Source organism: Panicum virgatum, chromosome 3N (assembly GCF_016808335.1).
Source record: "Panicum virgatum strain AP13 chromosome 3N, P.virgatum_v5, whole genome shotgun sequence".
NCBI lineage: Eukaryota > Viridiplantae > Streptophyta > Magnoliopsida > Poales > Poaceae > Panicum > Panicum virgatum.
Window position 1 is genome coordinate 7,146,433 of NC_053147.1, and position 15,704 is coordinate 7,162,136.

Below are 15,704 nucleotides of genomic sequence, written 5' to 3' on the forward strand. Positions count from 1 at the left end.
ACTGCTGAAAACATGGTTGGATAGCCACCCCTTGATTTGTTATAACCATTCCTTGACCACCTAGATTAATGTCTGGATGTCATTTGTTTGGACGTTAATCGTTGCTAGAAGCTTAGGATCTTAAACATGGTATAACTTGTTTTATAAAGAGAATGTGTGAGTGTATGGGAAGGAAAAAAAATGTGAAATTTTTGAAAGATGAGTTAGATGGGATGGATGGCACTTCTGTGTGAATTGCCGAATGGTGTGCTCGAACCTGTGTGGTTGAGCAAGGAAGGGAGATATCCATCTTGTCACAATTAAGGACCGAGTTGGTGTGTCATTTTGCCTAACTCCACTATCGTGCAAACCACTCGACCGTTGTATGAGCAATGGCTTAGCATAAACCCCACTAGTTAGTCTGATAGCCATCAGGAGAGCTGAGAGCAACGGGTGACCAAGGAGAAGGGATAGGCTCTGTGTGACTTATGCCCCGGTTAAACCTCGGTGATAGGTCGATGACCCCTCGGTGGATCCCGTGGTGGCTAGTCAGGTCTAGCTAAGGTGGGTAATGGCTTTGTTGGGATTTGCACCGACACTAAGGTGATCGTGCTGTGGAACCCCGCTTATGGGTAAAGCTGCACACCTCTGCAGAGTATAAAACCTATTCGAATAGCTATGCCCACGGTACTGGGCGAGTTACGGTTTGGTCACACAACTAGTGTTTCTTCTGGGAATGGATGTGTTGGCGTGAGTTATTTTGGAAAGTGTTCGGAAGTTGTGTCGTGTGCTACGGCGGATGAGGAGTCCGGTAGCAATTTAAAACTTGGATCCTGTGTGGATCAACCCCACTCGGTTACAAAAGAATTGCTTTAAGAATTTTTTTTTCAAATAAACCTATGCATAAAAACTAGCTTTCCGCAAATTAAACCCTAGCTTTATCCTTGATCCATCCTGTGCATGTATTCTATTTATATCCCCTCCGTGGGTGTGGTTGGACTTGCTGAGTACGTTTGTACTCACCCTTTCCTAATTTTTATAGAGGAAGATCCAGACTTTGTTCCCGAAGACGTTGAGTAGGGGTTCCGCTCTGCATCCAACCTTACCTGTGGCCAGGGTCACCAAGTTTCGTATGGCACAAGACTCTGATGACTTCTTCGTGCTTCACATTCTTGTTTGGGTTGTAGTTGTTGTCCTCGCGATAGTGGCGCTTCACTGCCCATTACCGCGTAGAATTGTACAGTGATGTACCATCTAATGTAATAAATGTGTTATCAGCCTCCTGGGACTGATATTGTATCACATTTAAGTCTTCTCTTATGAGGGGACGCTTCAGCGAGCTATCTTCAACTTAATGTGGTCACAAGACTTTTAATGTCTTGAGTTTCGATGTTTGAAAATCATATGTATGTCGTTTCGGCTTTTCTAGATTCATAGACTTTACTACGCATCTACACATATATTATGTCTAGGTGCATAACAAAATCTATAAATATAGAAAAGCCCAAACAACTAATAATTTAGGACGGATGGAGTACTATACTACAATTAAATGTTGTGGTAAAAAAACCATGCTGATGTCTAATTAAAACGTCACTGGTTTTTTTTGACACCTCTCATCTGGCTACAGCTGTAGCATCTGTTCATACACGCACACACGCACCCCCCTACACACGCACACCACACTCACACCACACGTGTACAATCAGACCTACAACTACACACAGATATGAAGACCGCGTCCTTCTAGAGATCACTGGAAACCTCCAAGGCTCCGTGTGCGACGGGCGCGTCGCAGTCCCTTTGTGGCACCACGCGTGAGAGGCAATGGAGATTATTAAAGGTACTGAGAACAGTACCTGGTGAGGCACGCGAGTTGCGATTCCCAGGAATCGAACCCGCGCCCGGCCGCTCGCGCACCTGCGAGCGAACCAACTGAGCTATCGCTCGTCCTCAAAACGTCACTGGTTATTAGTGATTGGAGGGAGTCTACATAGTACTACATTGAATACTTGTTCGTACGTGAAAAATTCAGTAGCTAGTTTCTATCTCTTCCTAGTAATACATTGAACTCTTCCTCTTATTCATCATTTCATCACAAACTCGATTATTTGTATTGGCATAAATCCATGATCTCCTTTAATTCACCCACCCTCTAGCCCATGATGATACGTTTTTTTTCTTTCACAAATGACAAATCAAACACGCATGCAGCAGGTGCTGCTGCTGGAGCTTTTGAGGCCATCGAGTATGGGGTGGAACTGATACGCGGTCGCTCTGATTGGGTAACCACACGAATACTCCAATGTTCTTTTTGAAGAAACGTTGTTTTCTAATGTCTGCAGAAACCTTCATCATTTATCCAATTGTTGTTGTTTTTTGGTACTCAATCGGTTGTACAGAAGAATGCGATGATCGGAGGTGCCTTAGCTGGTGCTCTCATCTCTGCCGCCAACAGCACCCAGAGGCAACAGGGTGATCAAGGATGCTATCGCCGGTGGCGCCATTGGAACGGCTGTCGAGTTCATCAGCCACCGCAGGAATGTTGTTTTCTGTCCCATCAGACTCGATGATACCGATGGACTTGACCAAATGTGGGAGCCACCCCGAAATGCCGATAACCATCTGTTTGGTTGAGTGGATGGCTCCAACCAGGTCGGAGCGAACTTCTTTTCAAGCGTTTGGATGGAGAACGGAGGAGGTTGGAGCCGCTCTGAGATGGAATATTCGTAACATATGCGGGTTGGCCCCGTCCGCCAAAATCTGGCGGATGAGTTCGACCCGCGCACGTTCCGTCCGAGCAGAGACGGGCTCCGTCTTCTTCCTCGCATGAGACATCGACGCGGAGGCCGCAGCGGCGGGGCGCAGTTCCGAGCAGAGACGGGGCGGCGAGCGGAGGAGGCCTGCGTGGTTGAGTTGACGGAGCGGAGGCGGTGGCGGGCGACCTCCGGCTGCCGGGACGGGGCGAGGCGGAGGGTCGGGGCGAGGCGGCGAGCTCTGCCGCCGCGGTCGGAGGAGGCGAGCTCGGCCGGTGGTGAGGTTGGAGCCGCTCTGAGATGGAATATTCGTAACATATGCGGGTTGGCCCCGTCCGCCAAAATCTGGCGGATGAGTTCGACCCGCACAGGTTCCGTCCGAGCAGAGACGGGCTCCGTCTTCTTCCTCGCATGAGACATCGACGCGGAGGCCGCAGCGGCGGGGCGCAGTTCCGAGCAGAGACGGGGCGGCGAGCGGAGGAGGCCTGCGTGGTTGAGTTGGTAGAGCGGAGGCGGCGGCGGGCGACCTCCGGCTGCCGGGACGGGGCGAGGCGGAGGGTCGGGGCGAGGCGGCGAGCTCTGCCGCCGCGGTCGGAGGAGGCGAGCTCGGCCGGCGGGGGCCGCGCAGCCCGGCCGGCGGCGGGGGCCGGGCGCGGCCGGCGGGTACAGCAGGGGGCCCAACGAGCTGCGCGGCAGCCCCCCGGCCGGGCTGAGAAAGAAGATAAGGGTTAGAAAAGAAAAGAAAAAGAAAAAGGTGAGAGGTTGACAGGTGGGGTCCAATGGTGGCAAGTGGGACCCTCGTTAACGGTGTTATCATGCCATCCAACCCGTATTCCCAATTCCTTCAACCAAACATGGAATGGGTTCACTCTGTCCCCAAAATTAAAAGTGCAACAAAACAATGGATGGGTCGGCTCCGTCTCCAAAATTTGGGTTGGATCCAACCCAACCCGTTGATCCCGCAACCAAACACACGGTAAGAGTGGCGCCAAATTGGACAAACCATGGGAATTCAAAGACGCTAGCGATTGGATCACTGGGATGTGGGCCAAAGGACTGACGTCTCCTACACAACAGTAGCCTTTTGATAGAGCAGCTGGCCCAGCCCGGCCCGACCTTTACAGAAAGGGTTCTGCCTCCAAATCCACTCGCTCACATAGTCACATCATAATAAAAGTCAAATTGTAATGTGATGTAAACCTCAATACTATCAGTTGAATAATAACTCCCTCCCTCTCTAAAAAGGAAGTTATAGTCAACTTAGTCCTGCAGAAGCCAGAAGAAAATTGGAAAATAAATAAGACGTGTACTTTTGTGTTTTGAAAATGATGCAAATTCAGTAGCATATGAAATCAGCAACCTTGGTACCGTAGATGGATAGATGACGATGCTATGTAAAATTTGAACTTGAAGAAAACTTGTTCAAGGAGAAAAAAAATTAAAAGAACAAATTAGAACATGCAATCAGCAAAATTTAAGCTTGCACAAAAACTTGTGCAACAGAAGATTAGGAGAGCGTAGAAAGAGAAATAAATGTACCAATTTGTGCTAGTTTTCGAAAAATGCAAATTCAACGGAAATCAAGAGCTAAAGCCCCAGGCAAGTTATAAAAGAAGAAGCTGAAAAATCTAGAAGAGCCTTCACAGCAAGGGAAGCAAATAGATACACAATAAGTAGTTATGGGCCGCCTTAATTCATTTTCATTTTATTTTTTTTTTACTTTAAAGTTCATACTAGTTCAGTTTCTTATGAGTTACTCCCTCCTTCCCTGTTTATAAGGCATACACGTATATCAAGATTCAAACCTTGTCATCTTTGACCAGTAATTTGACTATTAAATTTTTATTTTTATAATGCAAATTTCATATGATTGGATTCATAATCAAATATATTTTACAATGATTATAAGTTTATAATCAAAAGTGATATAATATATGATAAATAAATGGTCAAAGTGTTGTTTAGAAGACCGTGTCATGTTCCACCATGCCTTATAAACGGGGAAGGAGGGAGTATTTTGTTGACCTAAAGACGAGAAAACTAGGTGGTACGACGAGAACAAGATGTGGCCAAACGGGCGGCCCGGCATGGGCTCGCTGAGGCATGGTCCGTTTAGGTACGGTTAAGGTCACGGACTGTGCCGTGCCTACCCATGGGCTAAGCTGCCGGCCTAGACACGGCACAAAGGTGTGCCTTGAGCGTGCTGTGCCAGCCCGTTTGGCCCGACAACCTGGTCGGGCCGCGGCCTGTCCGCCGACGGTCGCCTTTCGCGCCTCGCCGCCGCCCCGCTCACGCGGGCCGCGCCTCACCGCCATCCCTTGTCTGCTGGCGGCCGCTGTCCGTCATCTGCGCCTTTCCACCGTCCCCCGTCCGCCCGGGCTCGCCTCACCGCCGTCCTTCGCCCGCCCGGACTCGCCATGAGCCACAACAACTCCGCCGTGGGCATCACCCTCGGCCTCCGCCTGTCATCACCGCGCCGCCATTGCACATCCACCGCGCCGCCATAAGCCATGAGTTGCTGCGCCGTCACCATTGGGGTGGGGAGGGTCGAAGAGGGAGGGTATGGTGGCGGCTGCGTCAGGGAGGGGAGTGGGAGGGGGAGGGGGAGGTGAAAGATTGGGAAAAATCATGGTTTAGATGGATTTGCTGTTGTTTATTAGGCCATCCGGCCATGTAATGGCAAGCCTCCAGGGGTGTGTGGGCCGTGGGCCGACATGCCGCTCATCGGGCTGATCGGGTCGGCATTATCAAGCCATGCCTGGACGCGTCCACACGATCAAGAATACATTCCAGGTATAGCCCGCCTATTAGGCCCGTACCGGCCCGAGTTCTTAATATATCATGCCTGGGCTATGCTTAGGCCAGGTCAAACAGTGCCGAGCCTCGTGCCCTCATGGGCGTCGGGCCTTTTGGCCATTTATAACGCAGTCTTTTAGTCCGGCCCATTGTGAAAGAGAGTCCGGCCTGCTCTGCAGAATACTTGTGTGCCTTCCTTCCCTTGATCAACCCTACTCGGCTACTCTAGTCTCGTGTCGATCGATTGATCGATGCCAAATACTACTAAAGCAGAAATTAAGTTCCTTGCTTGCAGCATCTGCATTTCTTCAAAAATTAACCAAAAACGAAAGGGTTCCTTGCTTCTTCATGCCTTGGAGTAGCTAGTATGTAACTTGTCTGATTGTATCTATCTTGGTGCTTGAGTCGCAGAGGGAGAAGGAAGAAGATATCCAAATGCCTGAGCTCGCAGAATGCTGGGTGGAGGTGGTGTGGCTGGGGTCGCGGCGGTGGTGGCCCAGCAGCGTCGCTAGGAGCTTCGCGGTCAGGCCCGTGCTGAGCCGCGCCGCACACGCCTTCCGCAACGCCGCCGTGGCCGCCGCCTGCAAGGTCGCCGCCGAGGACGCGTTCCACTGCCTCACCACAGGAGGGGGCGCTCCAAAGCACAAGCTTGAGGATGCAGTAAGTGCATCGACATCGTACCAGTACTTTTGGTGCAACGTAGATGCAAATGCAGTGGGATATATAGGTGGCTTACCAATTTCTTGATTTCTCTATCTATCCGTACATACATTGCAGCTGAAGAAAATCTGCAAGGACGGAACATACTGGGGTAACTGATCAACTAAATGATTGTTCATTCCACCCTTCATCTCCTTCGTATCCTCTAACTCACCACATGTTTAGTTTCTTCTTTCTCCGGCAATAAAAAAACATGCTTGCATTGCTTGCGTGCAGGTACGGCTGCCGGAGTTTATGTGGCCATGGAGTCGGCGGTGGAAGAGACACGTGGCCGCACTGACTGGGTAAGTCTCCGACAATTGATCAAAGCTGCCTATTTGAATTGATCGATCGGCATCCCCTCCATCTGCAGTGATCTTCCTTCCATTTTTTATAAGGCTGTGTTTAGTTGGCAAAATTTTTTGCTCTAGGTATTACATTGGACGTTGGCCGAATGTCAGAAGAATTTTTCGGATATTAATTACAAAACTAATTACATTACTCGTCTGGAAATCACGAGACGAATCTCTTTTGAGACTAATTAATTATTATAGTCATTAGTAAAAGTGAATTACTGTAGTACGTATGGCTAATCATGTACTAACTAGTTTTTCATTTCAACTATATTGAATGCTCCTTCCATGTGTTCAAAGGGTAAAAAAATTTTTTGGAACTAAACATGCTCTAAGCTCTTGTTTAGATGCATAAAGTTTTGGCGGTAAAACAATATAGCATTTTCGTTTGTATTTGGTAATTATTGTCCCGTCATGGGTTAACTAGGCTCAAAAGATTCGTCTCGCAAATTATAGACAAACTGTGTAATTAGTTATTTTATTTAGCTATATTTAATACTTCATTCATATGTTCAAAGATTCGATATAATAGAGAATCTTATAAAATTTTAGAATTTTGAAGACATCTAAACAAAAAGTAAATACTGTTGTGTTTCTGATCGCTCCTGCAGAAGAACGCGGTGATTGGAGGCGCCTTAGCTGGTGCTATCATGTCAGCTGCCACCGATGGCAGGAGCGGCCACAGAGATAAGTTCGTCAAGGACGCCATCACCGGCGCCGCCATCGCAGCCGCCGCCGAGTTCATCGGCCACCACGTTCGTGTTGATCTTGGTCCTGTCAGATTTACCGGTGGCGCCAGAAGCAGAAGCAGCCAGACAACGAAGGAAGGTCGAAATGGCGCCGAACCATGGGAACGTCAAGAGGTGGTGATGGATCCCTGGGTCGCGAGTCCAGAAGTGGAGCTCCCTTTGCAATTCAGGACGGATCCAGCCCTTTCATGATGGGCCACGCAACCGGGGCTGGCCTGGACATTAAAAAAAAAGATGGTCTAGCTCCAAGACTGCTCGGCTCGCTTCTGTGCATACGTGTTCCATCCAAATGCGAGCTCAATAAATAGTGGATCCAACGGCTCACGGTGGTGACTTACCCAAATACAAAATTTAAGTCACCTTAAAAGGAGTAAATCTCCAATAAATTTGGATGTAAACCAACACAAATAATAATAATAATAACAATAACAACAACAACAATAATAACAATAATAATAATAATAATAATAATAATAATAATAATAATAATAATAATAATAATAATAATAATAATAAGCCGTTAAAGTGTTTTGGAAGATGAAAATTTCTTCGAAGATGAGGATTCTTTTGGTGGAGCTATCAATGGATTCTTCTTACCAACTAAGACTGACTCCAACAGCGGAGATTCATTTTGGACATGCAAATCGAGTTTGCCTCGTGTGTACAGTAACAAGAACAAGCAAGCACTCAAACAGCGCAGTGCAAATCGGAGAGGCAAATCAACCTCCGCCGGACCGCCACCAGCGCCGCTCGGCCTCCGTGCGCGCCGGCCCGCCTCCTTACCGCGCGCCGGCCCCGCCGCCCTCCCTCCCGCCTCCCTCCCGCGCGCCGGCCCGCCCTTGCTCCGCCGCACGCGGCCGCCCAAGGCCCACCTCGCGTGGGGGCGGTGCACCTCGCCGCGGGACGACGGGGAGCTCCGAGCCACGGTCCGCCGAGAGCCGCCTTCGAGCTCTGCCGGCGTGGTGCCATGGCGGGCGTCCCTCCTCCTCCTCCGCTCCGGTCCGGCGAGCGTCCCTCCTCCTCCCTCCTCTCCGCCAAGCCACCGCGCAAGGGAAAGGGAGGGAGCAGGGGCGTCGTGGCGGACGGAGCGGATGAGGCGAGCGGACGGATCGACGCGCCGCCGCCGGATCGACGCGCCGCCGCCCCCGGATCGACGCGAGGCCGAGGCCGGCGAGCTCGCGGCCGGCGAGCCCGAGGCCCGCCGACCCGAGGCGGCGGAGCTCGAGGCCGCCATGGGCCTCCGTTGCTCGAGCTCCAGGGGCCCAGCGCGGGGAGGGAAGGAGGGGGCGACGGCGACCGCAGACTCGTTTGCCTTCGAGGAGAGAGGTGAGTCATTTTTACCTCTCCTCTCTCCTCGCGAAGCAAACTGCATCGCCGTTTGCGTCTTCTGTTGGACGACGGATCGGCCATGCACAGTGCTCCGCGCGAGGCATATATGCAAACAGTGGCGGAACCAGGATTGAGTCGAACCCCGGGCCGAGTTTTAAGTATAGACGTCCACAAACTCACAGTTCAAAAGATACATGAAAATATAAACGGAAAGATAGATAACATACAAAAAGCGCCATCACGAAGTAATATATTTATTCTTCTTCAGCAATTGATCCAAGTCTTTTTTCAGTAATTGATCCAAATCCAGAGATAGAAACTACTGCAAAATGAAAAAAATTTGGGCCGAACCCCGGGCCATGGCCCGGGTGGCCCGGGGTGTGCATCCGCCCCTGTATGCAAATGCATATGATTGTTGAAGTCAGTCTAAGTAGTAAAGCTGGATTCAGACGTCGGCGCATGAGTGCGTGACACACACGAAAGCTGCCGTGATGACTGTGGCTCATCACCTGAATGCCTGTTCCACGTTGCTTCGATCTGAATGCTCCTTTGCGACAAGGTTCTGGGATGCAGTCAAGGAGGAAGGACCTAACGTCCATTGTTAGGACAGGCTAGCTATTTCACATGGTGATGCGGCCGTGCTAGTGTGCGGAGGTTGGTCATTGTGGTTTGTGGTCGGGTCTTAAAGGCCGCAGGAAGGGCAGGCCCGCTCGGAATAATCTAACGGGGCCAGCGCGAGGCATGTCACTAGTAGTATGCTGGAAGACCTGCCGTCTGTGCAGTTTCCTTGGCTGTTTACTTGCTGACAGTGATCAAACCACCTAAGCAATTCTTCAAAGCCTTCCACAAGGTAGGCAGACGTTTCTTATGGGCCCGAAACCAGCAGCTGCATGCATGGGGTAAATATGTAAAGTCATCTATGCGCGATCGCAGAGGACAATCAATTGTTTTTTAGATTACACGATACAACTCAGACATTCACAACACACGCATACTCATACCTCTATGAACACATGTACGCAAACTCTGGGATCACTAATCTGGAATTTTTCTGTTGAGCTCTCTATTAAGATGGTTATGATTTTAATCTTCTTGGGAACGATCTCGGACTTGAAGATTGGTTTACGTCCTTAACTGGCGGAAGTTCAGATAGTGCGAAAGAACTCGCTCCTTGGCTATTCTGGTCATCTACACTATCTAGTGTGAAAGAAATACGACAATCTTCAGCGACAACGAGAAGACACTGGCAAGATTGGTGGAGGAGATGAAGGAGTCAGCAAGCTTTGGTGTTCTGCGGGGGCAAGCATTTAGCTTTTTAAGTTGGGGAAAACCTTAGCGAGTAATCCTTTTTTTTGTTTTATTCTTTGTTGGAAGCTATTATTCCGATGCTCCAGTCCTGGCAGGTTCTTGAAACCTCTCAGGTTGTAAAACCAAACGCCTCCGGCACTTGAATTGCTTCTCGTCTTATTAAGGCTCCATTTAGTTAGCAAAAATTTTTGGGCAAAATTTTTTTGGCACTTTTTCAACACTAATTACAAGTATTAAACATAGATTAATTATAAAACTAATTATATAGATGGACGAAAAATCGCAAGGTGAATCTATTAAGCTTAATTAATCTATCATTTGAAGTTGTTTATTGTAGCACGGCATTGCCTAATCATTGCATAATTAGATTCATTAGATTCGTCTCGCGATTTCACCCGAGGGTTATGAAATGTGTTTTTGTCAGTTATCCACATTTAATACTACTAATTAGTGATTGTTGACGACCAAAATTGGCAGCAGACTAGACCAACCGGTCTGACCGGTCGCTCCAAGCGGTCTGACTGGTCTTTGACGATGTAGCCGATTCGGCAGGAGCCGATCGGTCTGACCGGTAGGTCTGACCGGTCTGACCGGTTCAAGCAGAGTCCGAGTACAACTAGAGATTTTCATAGATTTAGATCTTATAATAGGATTTCTTGCGGGACAAGTCCACCCACCCTATAAATATAAAGGGCCACGGCCGATTGAGACATCCAATCGATCAAAATACATCAATACATTACTTTTCTTTATGTTTATTGCATTTACTTTTGTCTCTAAACCCTAGCTCCTTCCAACCATTTTCTGCTGTTCTTCCTTCGTCTCCGCGACGTCTGAAGGCGTTCTAGGTGGCCTGCCGATCCTAGAACAACCCTACGCGCGTTTGCCCTGACGGGGTCCCTCCCGGACGAGCGTTCGTTGGATTTCGCCGTTCTGCATCGGCGAACCGGTCTGACCGGTTACCCCGACCGGTCTGACTGGTCTAAGCATCGGCGCTGCAAATTGTGTCGTCGCTCGCTGCGCGATCAAACGCGTTCGTGTGTTGGCCCTAGATTGGCGCCGACAGTGATCAAACACTCAAAGTTACTGTAGCTGTGAAAATTTTTGGGAACTCAATGGAGCCCAACTAACGCCGGCAACCGTTTGGATTTTTTTTTGAAGACCATCATGGGAACTTCCTAGGTAGGGTCCTGGCTGCTGAGGTTACTGACTCACCAGGCTGACTCACAGACCACTAAATGTGGCCTCCAGCTTCAATGGCCATCATGATGATTGATGACATTTTCGGCATAGCAATTAGTGTTTAGTTCCTCTCCAAAAAATTTCTAAAGAGAATTTTGCTATTTTGAAGTATTAAATAAAATCTATTTATAAAATATTTTACACGGATGGATTGTAAATTGCAAGATGAATCTAATGAGCTTAATTAATCCATAATAAGTAGATGATTAATGTAGCATCATTGTTGCAAATTATGGACTAAGTAGGCTCGTTGGATTTATCTCGCGATTTTCAACTTATCTGTTTAAAAAAATTTATAAACAAAATTTATTTAATATTTCTAGATAGCAAGATTCTTTTTTATGTGACGGGGTGTAAAATTTTTGAGGAGATAACTAAGCACCCCATTTTGTTTCCTAAAGCGTGATGGGAACTCTGCACCTCATTGCTGTACGAGAATGTCATCACCGCATACCCAGTGCGCTCCAAACTGTTTGTCTGAGACATCCACCAGGGATTGCAATCCTGCTGTTGATCAATAAAGCTCCTGTTATTAGCTCTGAAAACACGTGATCGACCGCTACACTTGGATGAATATATTCGGAGAAGATTAAGGTGACAGTGACGCGTGTTGGCGTACCACGATCCGTTTCTCTTCTTCGTTTTTTGAAAGACCCGGACAGGTTCCGGCTTATAAGTAGAAGAGAAGTTTAGAAACACAACAAAGTGCGGAGTGCAAAGCTTGCCGAATGGCTTAACCTCAAAAAAATAATTAAAAAAAAGTGCGGAGTGCAACAAGCTAGCCATCAAGGGACGAAATCAGATTCAGCACAATGGCCGCAACGCCAGCGTCCTCATTCCATGGAGGCTATGGAGCTGCACACGTGCGCCTCCTACTCTTCCTACTTGCAACAACCGTCGTCGCCGCTTCGTCCGTCGTCTCCGGCGCCGAGACGTCGTCGACCAACGGCAGCTGCAACGCGGCCGAGAGGGACGCGCTAGCTGCTCTCCTTCAAAGCCGGCATCACGAGCGACCCCACCACACTGCTGAGATCGTGGCGTGGACAAGACTGCTGCCGGTGGTACGGCGTGAGGTGCAGCTCCAAGACAGGCCACGTCGTGAAGCTCGACCTCCGCAACGAAGAGGACTTTGACGCCGGGCTGCGTGGGCAGATAAGTTCATCGCTTCTTGCCCTACGCCATCTCACGCATCTAGATCTAAGTGGAAATGCTCTCGGAGGCAATATGTCTATACCGGAATTCATCGGTTCTCTCAAGAGCTTGACTTATCTCGACCTCTCGAACATGAATTTCGTTGGTCAAGTGCCTCCTCAGCTAGGCAACCTCACCAAACTGGCATACCTCGACATTCACAAGGATTTCTTTTATGCATATGCATGTGCATTTTTATCGGATGTTTCATGGTTAGCAAGTCTTCACTCTCTGCAGCATCTCGACATGAGCGGTGTGAATCTTAGTGCAGCAGTTGGCTGGGTACATGCGCTGAACAAGCTTCCAAATTTGAGAGCACTATATCTCAGCAATTGTGGACTTAATAGTTCCATCCCGTCACTTCGACACCATAACCTTACGGTTCTGGAGAAACTTGATCTCTCCCGTAACCCTTTTAACAGCCCCGCTGCACCCAATTGGTACTGGGATGTAACTAGCCTCAAGGTTCTAGACATAGAAAGCTGTGAATTGTCAGGGGCCTTTCCTGATGAGTTGGGAAACTTGACCATGTTAGAGGACCTTGATATGGGATGGAATAACATCGAGGGGATGATACCAGCAACACTGAAAAACCTGTGCAGGCTACAGGTGGTATACCTCGCCGAAAACAACATTGGTGGTGATGTAACAGATCTAATAGAAAGGTTACCGAACTGTTCATGGAATAGCTTGCAAGAGTTAATTTTATTTGAGACCAACATTACCGGCACGACATTAAAATTGTTACTCAACCTCACTGCCTTAAGCACAATTTTCCTTCATCGAAACCACTTGAGTGGTTCTGTGCCTATGGAGATAGGAACACTAAAAAATTTGACTGAACTGCATATTGGCAATAACAACTTTAGTGGTGTGATATCAGAAACTCACTTCTCTGGTTTGTGGAATTTGAAGTCCATTGACTTATCTTATACTTATCTTCAAGTCAAGGTGGACTCGGATTGGGAACCTCCGTTCAACTTGGACAGGGCATTTCTTTCATCTTGTCATTTGGATCTCCAGATTCCTAATTGGCTTCGATGGCCAAAGAGCATCTCATATCTTGAGATGTCGGATGCAGGTCTCATTGGTAGGATCCCAGATTGGTTTTGGACTACATTTTCAAATGCCTGGCTCCTGGACCTCTCTTATAACCAAATTAGCGGTGAGTTACCACTTAGTTTGGAGTTCATGGCAGTCGAAGAGATTTTTCTCCAGTCAAATCGTTTAGTTGGTTCAATACCACAGTTACCAAGAAGCATTGAGCTATTAGACATCTCTGAAAATTCTATAAGTCGACATCTGCCAACAAATTTTGGAGCTCCAGATTTACAGGTTGCGGTTCTGTTTTCTAATTGTTTAACTGGGTTCATTCCATACTCTATTTGTCAATCGCCTCACTTGCGGGTTTTAGATCTTTCGAACAACCTTCTAATAGGGGGGCTACCTGATTGTCGCAAAAAAGAGCTGAAACAAATGAACCCATATAGCAACAACTCGTCAAGGGTCAACTCTGCAAATTCTTATAGATTGAAAATCCATACTCTCCGTTTAAACAACAACAGTCTTTCAGGTGGATTTCCATTATTCTTGAAACAATGCTAAAATCTTGTATTCCTGGATCTAACTCAAAACAGGCTCAGTGGGAAGTTACCTACGTGGATAAGTGAAGGCATGCAAAGATTGGTAATATTACGGTTACGATCTAACAACTTTTCTGGTCATATTCCGATTGAAATAACATGGCTTTTTTCTCTTCGTATCCTTGATCTTGCAAATAACACTTTTTCTGGGGTTATGCCACGATCTCTTGAGAATTTGAAAGCTCTAACTACCACTGTTGTGGTGTTAGATATAAAAGATAATCCTTTCCGAGAACTTTATCGTGGTCAGTCTAATAATGACAGCTTATCGTTGGTAATTAAAGGGCAAGTGCTTGAGTACAAAGAGAATGCCATATATTTTATGAGCATTGATCTGTCTTGCAACAGGTTAGTCGGGCAAATCCCAGAAGAATTAAGTTCACTTCTTGGGCTGGTAAATCTGAATTTGTCATCAAACTTCTTGAGTGGAAATATCCCGTATAAGATTGGTAATCTGCAACTAATGGAGTCTCTTGACTTGTCCAATAACCAACTTTCTGGTGAAATTCCTCGGGGATTGTCTGATTTGACTTCACTGAGCTATCTGAATTTGTCCTACAATAATTTATCAGGCACAATACCATCAGGACACCAACTTGACACTCTCAAGACAGATGATCCAGCTTCAATGTACATTGGCAATCCTGGTCTTTGTGGGCATCCACTTCCAAAGGCATGTCCTGGAGATAATCCAACACAAGAAGATCTCGCCAGGTGGCATGAAGCTGACAGCACTCATACGGATTTTCATCTTGGTTTTACTGTGGGATTCTTGGCAGGCCTTTGGATAATATTTTGTGGCCTTTTGTTCAAGGAGACTTGGAGATATGCCTATTTCAGCCTATTCGACAAACTATACGACAAGGTGCCCGTCTTCTTCTTGTCACTTGGCAACAATGGCTCAGAAAACCAGGTACAAACTAAGCAAGTACTATAAAGGCACATCTATGACGTGCCGATTGGACTAATATCTTTGACTGTGGGGCTTTGGGGTTTTTTTTTTTGTAATGGATCGTTCACATCACCATGTTAAAAGCTCTCAAGATATAACACTATAATAAATGTGTGGTATATTGTTGTACTGTAAGTCTGTAATGTAAGAGGTCGTTTATTGTAAAATAACATCCATAAGTTGCTGTGTGATCTGCTTGTCGTTTGGAATTCCCACAATATATTGAAGCTAGTGCCCTCGGCAATCCAATATCCAATTTGGCGATTCCATTTCACCACTTAGGCCATGTTTAGTTCCCAAAAATTTTCAAGACCGTCGCATCGATTTTTTGGACACATGCATGAAACATTAAATGCAGTTTAAAAAATAACCAATTACACAGTTTAGCTGTAAATGATGAGATAAATCTTTTGAGCCTAATTAGTCCATGATTGGACACTAATTATTAAATACAAATGAAAATGCTACCGTAGCCGAATCCAAAAAATTTCGCGAACTAAACACGCCCTTAGATTCTAAACATGCGGCCACCATATGTCGACACAACAGCACATATGGATTCTTTCATGGTTTTCTTAATAAACTTCTGGACATTTTCTTTTTCGTGGACGATCCTACCGATAGGAGGGTCCATTTGCTGTCTTTTTTGTTTCCGAACTCAGTCATACTACCATGTCCATGTGTATTCTTGGTTGATCTTACTTTCT

General features: G+C 47.1%; 3 protein-coding genes across 3 annotated transcripts; all 3 read left to right on the plus strand.

Moving 5' to 3' along the window:
* Positions 1-5,877: 5,877 nt before the first annotated feature.
* On the plus strand, positions 5,878-7,656 carry LOC120664015 (outer envelope pore protein 16, chloroplastic-like). The gene is made up of 4 exons (XM_039942974.1): positions 5,878-6,191; positions 6,309-6,342; positions 6,468-6,535; positions 7,195-7,656. Exons 1-4 carry the CDS (start codon positions 5,967-5,969, stop codon positions 7,522-7,524), a joined length of 657 nt encoding a protein of 218 aa, XP_039798908.1. The 5' UTR covers positions 5,878-5,966; the 3' UTR covers positions 7,525-7,656.
* A 4,750-nt stretch (positions 7,657-12,406) lies between these two features.
* LOC120664017 (LRR receptor-like serine/threonine-protein kinase SIK1) lies at positions 12,407-14,039 on the plus strand. Its single transcript, XM_039942977.1, has one exon. It carries the CDS (start codon positions 12,436-12,438, stop codon positions 14,005-14,007), a length of 1,572 nt encoding a protein of 523 aa, XP_039798911.1. The 5' UTR covers positions 12,407-12,435; the 3' UTR covers positions 14,008-14,039.
* LOC120664018 (putative receptor like protein 25) lies at positions 14,040-15,246 on the plus strand. The gene has a single exon (XM_039942978.1). The coding sequence runs from the start codon at positions 14,077-14,079 to the stop codon at positions 14,980-14,982; it is 906 nt and encodes a 301-aa protein (XP_039798912.1). The 5' UTR covers positions 14,040-14,076; the 3' UTR covers positions 14,983-15,246.
* Positions 15,247-15,704: the final 458 nt, after the last annotated feature.